This window comes from Epargyreus clarus, unplaced genomic scaffold, assembly GCF_041222505.1.
Source record: "Epargyreus clarus isolate Ecla_fem2 unplaced genomic scaffold, WU_Ecla_fem_2.2 ptg000003l, whole genome shotgun sequence".
Lineage (NCBI taxonomy): Eukaryota > Metazoa > Arthropoda > Insecta > Lepidoptera > Hesperiidae > Epargyreus > Epargyreus clarus.
This window is the reverse complement of record NW_027332211.1, coordinates 977,051-986,374: the sequence shown is the minus strand read 5'-3', so window position 1 is coordinate 986,374 and position 9,324 is coordinate 977,051. Positions and strand designations below refer to the sequence as shown.

The 9,324-nt window shown below is 34.8% G+C and overlaps 1 protein-coding gene across 2 annotated transcripts; it reads right to left on the bottom strand.

Annotated features, from left to right (window-relative positions):
• Positions 1 to 2,843: 2,843 nt before the first annotated feature.
• On the bottom strand, positions 2,844 to 8,879 carry LOC140748611 (uncharacterized). Of its 2 annotated transcripts, XM_073081456.1 has the most exons (5): positions 8,748 to 8,879; positions 5,406 to 5,578; positions 4,679 to 4,692; positions 4,264 to 4,268; positions 2,844 to 4,134 (listed from the first exon to the last, which is right to left on the bottom strand). In XM_073081456.1, exons 1-5 carry the CDS (start codon positions 8,860 to 8,862, stop codon positions 3,785 to 3,787), a joined length of 657 nt encoding a protein of 218 aa, XP_072937557.1. In that variant the 5' UTR covers positions 8,863 to 8,879; the 3' UTR covers positions 2,844 to 3,784. The 2 variants fall into 2 exon arrangements, 1 of the variants encoding a protein (XP_072937557.1); XR_012102959.1 differs by lacking the exons at positions 4,264 to 4,268; positions 4,679 to 4,692; positions 5,406 to 5,578 and having other exon boundaries at positions 3,994 to 4,134.
• Between the last annotated feature and the right edge of the window lie 445 nt (positions 8,880 to 9,324).

Genomic DNA, 9,324 nt, shown 5'->3' with positions numbered 1-9,324 from the left:
ATCCAGTTTGCTTTAAAACTGACGGACTTTCATATTAACTTTCAACCCCCATTTAATCCCCTTAACGGTGGAATATCAAAACATCCGTTCTTAGTGCGCATCTACATCATAAAATGAAGCTATATTCCAAATTTCATGATTATAGCTTCAGTAGTTTAGTCAAAACTTTGATTAATACGTTTTGAACGTGAATCTTTTCGCTTTTATATATATATAGAAGATTGTAGCAACGTGTTTTAGTGCCTAATTTTTAATCCGATAACTATTATTCCCAGATAGAACTGCTATTCTGCATGGTTTTGTTATAGATGTGATGTGAAGATTAGAAGGTATTAGAACTGGTGCTGTGTTCTGGTTTGAAGGGATTGTTAAGGGAGGTATACTAATCAGAGCGTGCCAACTTAGTCCTCAGGGGTAACAACGTATCTGTGAGCGACCTCAGGTAGGATTAATTAAAGTAAAATAATGTTATGTGTCTATATTTAAGTGGCTTACAAATTCGTTTGCTACTCCAGCCTTATAATAAACGCAATTTTGCATAAGACTTCTTTATACTAAGTAGTGTCATGTAGACGAGCCCTAAGAAAAGATTTAAAAATTCATTCGCTAAGAGAACTAAATAACGGATGAGAGCTTGGATAAATAAGTTTAAGTTCTGAATTATTCAGTTCTCTCAGAGACATAGTTAAACAGAGCTGTTTTATTCGCTACAAGTTCACTTTCAAGGTGGTAGAACCCTCTGTGTTTCTGTGGTACTCCGACGACACCACCGCCACACCTATTTCTACCAAATAAAAGCAATTGCCATCAGGCATTATGTTTTGCCCTTTTGTAGCTTAACTTTTTGTTAGTGTTACAATAAATAAATAAATAAATAAATAAATAAATGTTAAGCGCTGCTGTGTTCTGGTTTGAAGGGTGTGGTAAAGGAGGTATAGTTATCCAAAACTTTCCAAGTAAGTCCTCAGGGGTGGATGCACCTGGTGTCAACCTCAAGTAGAAAAATAATGTTGTCAGGGGATAATTACAAATGTCTCTGAGCGGCCGTAACCACCCATCAAGAAGTGGACTGTACCCTTACCATGAGTTTTCAAAACATCCCACAATATTACATTTACTCAATCCATTATTCTGTTCCGTTTGCTTAGTAGACTAAGTAAACGTAACAATAAGTAAGTGTTCAAGTCTTTTTGTCTATCTCACATGTTCGCAAAAAAGAGAGACAAAACATAAAGTGCCGTTCGTCAATTTAGACATTTAATGTTACGATACTGACACTATAATTCTGATACAATCCGCTAGGAGCGCTGATTGGGAATTGTATGGGCAAATACGTAAACAAATAACAAAACAGTCATATTTGTCAAAACGTAAAAACTCATGGTAAGGGTACTGTATACTCATTTGCTATTTAAATATTACAAATAATCTTTCAATATACTTATTATAATAGTACGACACCTGAAAATATTCTCACAGCGTTCCTCAAGAATCGTTATTTTTCGTTGTTGTATGAATAATATTACTCCCACTTGGCACGGATTCGCTCTTTGGACCGAAAGAGCACAATGAAAGAACCACACAATGCAATTCCGGCGCTGACGGAGACACTTGAAGATCAACACGTTTCATATTCACTCAAGTGTGAATGATATTTACATCTACATATCTCTTTTAACTTCAAAAAGGAACAGGTAATAGTTTTGCTTTGTATTTTTTTTGTCATCGCAATTGTAGAGGTCATAGAACTGTTTGTCACTGTAGGTGGTACCTTCGTATTTCATTTCGTGTGGCATCACTGTCACACCTATTTCTGATTTATACGAGCAGGGTGCTTAACTATCAGTGGGAGCAACGCATGTTCAGTATTTAGAACCGGTCGAAATACTGATTATAAATAAAAGGAGTAAATTCAAAATTTAAAAGGTTGACGTTTCTGTCATAACACACATTGTACGGACAGTCGGTATTCGGATTTCGTCACGGGACGTATGATATAATTTATATTTATTACGGGGGTCCTGGGGACCTATTTGGGAGTCGCGAGTGTGTGTGCATCACGGTCGATCGGTCGCCGAAGGGAGCACCGCACCACTCTACGGTATTTATACATTTATTCACCTATACTATTGTCACTAATGCACAAGGTTCTAAATTTCATTTCGGACTAGAAACCAGCGACCTAAAACTTAAAAACGCATGTGATCGACTTTAACTAGAATGTCAATCCTTTTTAGATTTAATTACAAAAAAGCCGCTCTTCTTTGCAATAAACTCTAAATATCTAAGTAACGGCTTATCATCGCAGTCGCTCTCAATAACTGAGAAAATCCTGGAGCATATCCCACTAAGGTCTTCAATGCGAGCCGAAGGACGCCTGCTTATATAACGAGATCAATCTCCTATGCATATTATACTAATACAAATTAAACAGGCAGCGTCAAACTTCCGCACGAGCCTCATCTGAGAGGAAATTGTACCTGCAAACTTTTAATTGGACAGAAATTCGGAATAAACTCACAAGTAAATTTAATATTTTACGACACATTAAATCACCAAGTTACAGTCTAATTATTCGTGCAAAATACTCCAGAGAACGTAAGTAGACAAAGTTTCTACTCGTAAAGTCTCGGTACACAATTTCCAGAAAATATCGTTATCCAAGAATCATTATCACTCGTGACTGCAAGGCCGGGGCTTTTAGAATAAATCGTTAAACTCATCAAAATTATAAGTAACACAAAATTTATTACATGGCCGTTATTTTAACAATATCAGTTGCGATGAATTTATATCAAAATACTTAGGTATTGCAAAAACAAGGCTATTCAAACTTTTCATGATTTATTGTTTAATTAAATATTAAATGCATATAATAAAGTATGACAAATATTTTCTTCTGTCTGAAATAAGTATTACCATATATTAAATAAGCTACAAACTAAACATTTAATTAAATAAATAGGTAGATAATAACAATTATTTAGTCGATCAATATCGTATCCGTTTCAAAGATCCCAAATCATGACCAATATCTGCTGTCTCCTATGATACATAATACATTTTAACTTTAATATCACAAGATGAATTACATTACAATAGATTATTAAATAAATATTACTGTTACTAACTTTTGGATAAGTTATTATATCTTTAAGATTACCCGTACCCTATCTAATCAAAAGTAATAAAAATTAGCAGTATTTTCAAGTACTTGGAACAATAACAATATATTTATGCAATTGCCTTATAAATATTTAACCACCATTTAATACACGTATATCTTATTTAAACTAAATAAAAAGTAATAGTTGCAGCAGTAAGTCGAGCTTAAGAGTCGTTAAGAGAAGGATTTCCGGACCGAAGCAAAGGCTGCAGCGCTAATAAACTCGCTTCACGAAGCGCACTAAGCTTCGAAGATAACTTTAATGGGAAATCTTGTAAGTAATGCGAAGTTCTGTATAGTAATGACTACTAAAATGTCATTTGGATTACAAATTTATACTCATAAGCCCGTTACTAATAATCAATCTATCCAATCTTTATGTGCCAAAGATCAAAATGCGACACTGTCTAATAAGAAGAAATTGTCAAATGTCGATGTTTGGTAGGTAAAAAAACTAGAAACAATAATTATTAGGCATTAATTTGTGGTATTATAAACAGTTCATTTCAAATTTAACCTTTTATAATATCAGTATACATAAAAAAGCCTATTCCAGTATTGAGTGTGGATATTCTTCCAGAATTTTCTATTACTCGGGAAACTTCATTTTTCACCTAATCACGAATTCTTCACTGAGTACGACCCATCCGCATCATACACTTTTTTCCCATAACTATTCTCAAATTTACCGTAACTAGGTTTATGTGCGCTGTACGGTACATCTTGAGCGAAGTCTTGAACGCGATCATAGTATCCGTGATGACTATAATGATCGTGATGACTAAAATCGTGATGATGTTCGTGATCGTGATCGTACTCGATGTAATGTTCGTGTGGTTGTTTCTCTTTTAAATAGTGAATCAGCCAGAGGGCCAGGTGCCAGCCCTTTGCGACGATCACATAGAAAATGACGCCGTAGATCACCTTCAGGATGAAGAGCTTCGTTGCAGCCACGTAGAAGAAATGCACTGGAGACAAAAGATTAAGGATTATTATTATTGTTGGGGTTAATGTAATACGCTATTTGTAATTTCGCAGTTATTTCTATCCTACAGCTAGATGTAGCGTGCCAGTACAAAAGAGCTTAAGTCATAGACCAGGACTCAATTTTAAATAAGTTTCTGATACGTTTCTTTGTTATGTTTTCCTTCTTCATTGAAGGAAGTGATTACTAATTTCGAATAAACACATTTGCCTCATAAAATTTTAGTTGCTACAAAAAATTAAACTTCAGTAGTACAAAAATAATAAACAAGTATTGCAGTTAAACTACGAATGGTTCTACTACCATCATAAAGTACTTTGGTATCATGTTCTCCTAAGAAATTTCCTTCGAAAAAATACATTCCTACGTCAAGTATGTTATATGAAAGGTAACAGACAGCATAGCAGGCGTAATTGGTTCGTTTCTCTGTCGTCATGGAACCCTATAGCCGAATGTTTGTACCCCATTATGCAAATACACCCAACGTTACATGTTCTAAATCATACACTTGTAACACATCTATTGACGGTTGCTGATACTGCTTCAATACTATATCTCGAATAAAGCAGTCAATGCAAAACAAACTATATGATCAATCAGCCGAGAGGTTGTTTATATTTTCAGGAAACGTAAACATCTCATTAGCCTCCAAATTTCACTGTCAATTTTTCCACAAATAAAATGAAACGCAATTGCCCGATCTTTAGTAAACAGAACACGTCCTTAAAATAATTGAAGTAAATAACAAAGTCGCTTAATCAATTTAGGAATACCCATTTGATTCTCCATTATTTGCGCTTCTTTTAGGATTTTGGGTTCTTTTAGGAAACCACATACTTCATTTGGTAAAACATATCATAAACAAGTATACATTACGACGAATACATTTTACATCGACGTTTCCGTTTTTTATTTAACTTTTATATTTGCTTTGTATCAGCAGCACTGCTGAATTTTGATGTACAGAGATGACAGATACATTTTCAAGATGTTCCATCTTAATCCTCTGGGGTATCATGCGAGAACAGTGATAGATGTTATCTCCTGTTAGGAGATCTGAAATCGTTTTGGACAGATCCGGAGCTAGTTACAAATGCCCTTAAGCGGCAGTGAAATCACAAAGATGCCCGGTAAGCTTCTTTGCTGCTTCTATTAAATAAACTTCATGTTACAACCTACTACCCTTGGCTACTGCTTGAAAACATTCAGTAGAGTTTCCCACGGATTTAGCGCAGGAGGACCGTATCGGTTCACATGGTTATATTTAAATCCATTCTTGTAATGGGGGTACAGATCTGGTACATATTTGAAGGCAGCGAGGATCCAAGCCAAAAGCACCATGGTCTTGATGCTAGCCACCACCAGCGCTATGGCTAGCACTATTTTGAACAGACCCACTTTCGCCGCTAGTACGAATCCTAGGTGGGCTGGAACAAACGATCATTTTAAATCTTAAGGCTGGCAACTAAATTCAAATGGGCCAAAATTTGAAATGGGCGCATATTATGTTTCAAGTAAAACCATAGACTTTTTTTCGTGAAATCCTATCCATCTATTTCAGATTTAGAATGCCACATACATAAAATATTTAATGCCATTATATAAACCTTTTTCGCATAAATATAAAGTAAATCTTAAGAAAAATACATATTCTGTAATACAGAATACATGCTATGCCGTTACAGAGATAATCCCAGCACTTCTTAAGTTAGTATTGTGCATACAATTTCCATATATTCTTCAAGTTTATTCTTCAGTAAACGAAAACTCGAGTGCTTGGGTGCTTTTGAATGCTTTCTCGCTTCCCTTTAATATTCCCAAATAGAAGCCACAACTTTTCGCTACTTCAATATTCCAGCGTCGAATATTGCTGGACGAATCAAATAAAAGTACTGAAAGTTTATTTCATATTTTGCGAACCTCTGGCCTCCTCGGGGGCATCGATATTTCTACCCCAAATTCAGTTTATGTTTCCTCTATACAGTATATACCTGTGATTTTTCAAAGTTATGGCCGTAATAGAAATTAGAAATTAATTATCACTTGCTTATACGGTGAAGGAAAATATCGTGAGAAAAGCTGCATGCCAGAGAAATCTTTAAAAAAAAAACAGTTTCAAAGCTATATGAAGGTCAACAATTCGCACTTGCCAACATTTCGCGGTCGAATAGGGTAATCCTTTTTCATTTTGAGAGGAGACCCGTGCCCAGCAGCGGAACAGTAATAGGTTGATGATGACAATGCAGTATATACCATGTATTTAAAATCAAACGTTCTGCTACAAAATTTATACATTTAATGTTTTACTAACAAACCCCACTAAATTATTTTACAATAATTCTAAAACAAACCGGTTGTAACAGTCTCGTTTTACGACCGTTATTATTAATCAATCTATCCAATGTTCTGTCTATCAAAAATCGAATTTCACAATTTTTTCATAAGTTCGTTATTATTGTAATACTCAATCTATCAAAATGTTAAGTGACAAAGATCTAAATTTGACATTTCCTAGTATGAATTAAGTAGCAAATGTTGATGTTTGGTAAACAAAACGTAGGACAGATTGATTTTTAAAAAGGTGCGTATATAAACCTTTATAATATACTGGTTAAAAATCCCTAAGGTCATACCGGTCAAATAATAAGCTACCTATACCAGACAGCACAGATTGACCTCTACAATAAAAGACTTAAAGTATTAAATATATTTCTACCATAAACAGTTTTTTTATAAGTAAAATAATATACTTCCAAAATACTCGTATATTAGAGCTAGCTTCACTGCTAATGGATAAAGACAATAATCCTGAAAGAGGCTGATATAATCCTAAGAGCTGTATATTATTTACGACAATATGCTGAAGAAGAAAAGATTTACTCACAGTAAGTACTTTTACCACATTTGTACAGATTTTCAAAAAATCTTAATCTATATAAGATAGTTGATTCACAATTTGCGTGTAAAACACACACAAAATTACAAGTCTGATTTTGATATTTTTTACACAAATACATCTAAACTTGTAACTATGGTTGGTCATTTGTACAAACTAGATTATCAGGTCGTGATGGTAGCAAATTGCTACTACCAGAAGGCAATAGACGAGGTTGCGGATTATTTTATTTAATAAATACGTAAAAATGGGTTAGTGTACTCTATCAGGGCGTGAATCGGGCGTCAATATTGGGTGGCTTCATCGTCAACAGCACTTTATCAGCAATGATCTAAACCCTCCTGACAATAAACCCTTTCTTAACAGTGGAGAGGCCTACTTTGTTGTTGTTGGTTGTAAAACATTATTTTATACGGTTTACTCAAGCCGCAGTACTATGGTTGCAGGGTAAAACCCTTTAATACACATAGTATAATACTACACAAATTAATACGTGTCACCAACAGTAATATTAAGAACCGATACCGTATGTTCCATAAAAAGAAAGATAAAAGAAGATTAAAGAAACATTTCTGTTAAAGATGCAATATACGTAACATTGTAATTACTCCGGGTTACGACGCGGTACTCTCAGTGATACGATCCTCACCACCGTTTAGCAGTTAACGCTCACATGTAATAGAGTACTTACTTTTTATGGAATAGTAGCTAACTGGTACTTGGTAGCCGTTCTGATATTTATGACTAGACTGCCCCAAATAAGGTATAGATTAATGCGAATTTGCGCGATGGTAAATTGATTTAAAGCTAATTCGGCTCTGGAAAATCCACCGCTAGAGTTTAGAATTTTTGCTTAAAAATAACACTTAATATATGGGTGTGTGATAATGTGTCCACCAATTCGCACTTGGCCAGCGAAGTCGACTATGCCCAAAACCTCTCTTACTCTAATAAAAGACCCGTGCCCGATAGTGGGACAATAACTTATGAACAACGGAATATGTGTGAACAAGGCGAATGTATTTTATTTTGCATAGGCCTACGAGGTCGTTTACAAATTATCAGTTACAGTTTTGCTTCGTATATTACTACCGAACCGGAGCACACTAATTGAAACTAATTCTTACCTCTTTAAACTTTCACCCCTCAGTTAAATCCCACAACAAACGTTACACTCCGCCCGAGCACTAACGTGAAAGAATGCCCTAGGGATGTAGCGAAATCATGAATACAACAGGAACGCACTGGTAATTCTCATACCTGAAGTTAGTCTGGCATTTATTCATATACACACATAGGTATATTTGTCCCGGTATTTCAGTAAAAGAGTACGATAAAGTGAAAAACAGATGATACGTTTTGTTAATAGCAATTATTCGCTTAGACAAATTACTGAAGTAACTTGAAACAAAAACTGAAGGTTGTAAAACCTCCGAATTTAACTCTAGAGACACGAATTGCATCTGTTTCTGCTTTATAATATAACAGCAACGTCGACCACATTTGTATATTGCAGTGTGAAGAATATAATTAAGGGAGAAACTGTAGTACTCAGTTCACACGGGAAGCATGGTGTCCATGGTTTCGCAGACCCCAATCATATTTGCTGTTAATTTCTAATATCCATATGCAGCAGTGACCACCACCCGGCGGACTACATATGAATTTGTTACTGCAGTATCATAAAAACAATTACTTACTCAGTAATGCGTATTTTCCTTTGCCTCTTGCTTCAACATAGGTTTCTTCATTCGAATGCTCTCCAGCCACGCAACAAATAGCCATAGATAATAAAATTACTTTTATTACATCCATTTTTTATTTAAATAAAGTAATGATTCCGTTTATCTGTTTAATAATATAACTAGCTTAAAACTGACATTTAATGTTAAGACGAAATAAAAGTTAATTTAAAAATGGCCACCGTATGTTATCAATTGAATGATTGCACTGTGCTAGTATAGATTAGACACTGCATAAGAAAAATGTTGGAGCACAGATTAAAATCTCTTATGGTCACACGGTACAAAGTATGAACAGGTAATAACGTTCAGTCAAATGTTAGCCGAGGGACTGCAGGCGATAATAGGATGATAAAATATTGTAATCGGCTCAGACCAAAAATAGAAAGACAGCACCAATTACACTTATAAGTGATTTCGTGAATGTTGCGATTTGAGACTCTTTTTTTACCTAATATCAAATTATATTTACCTAATTAAGCATTTTAAGTATTTCAGTTTTTAAGGGCTTCATATTCTATAATAAGGATTTATC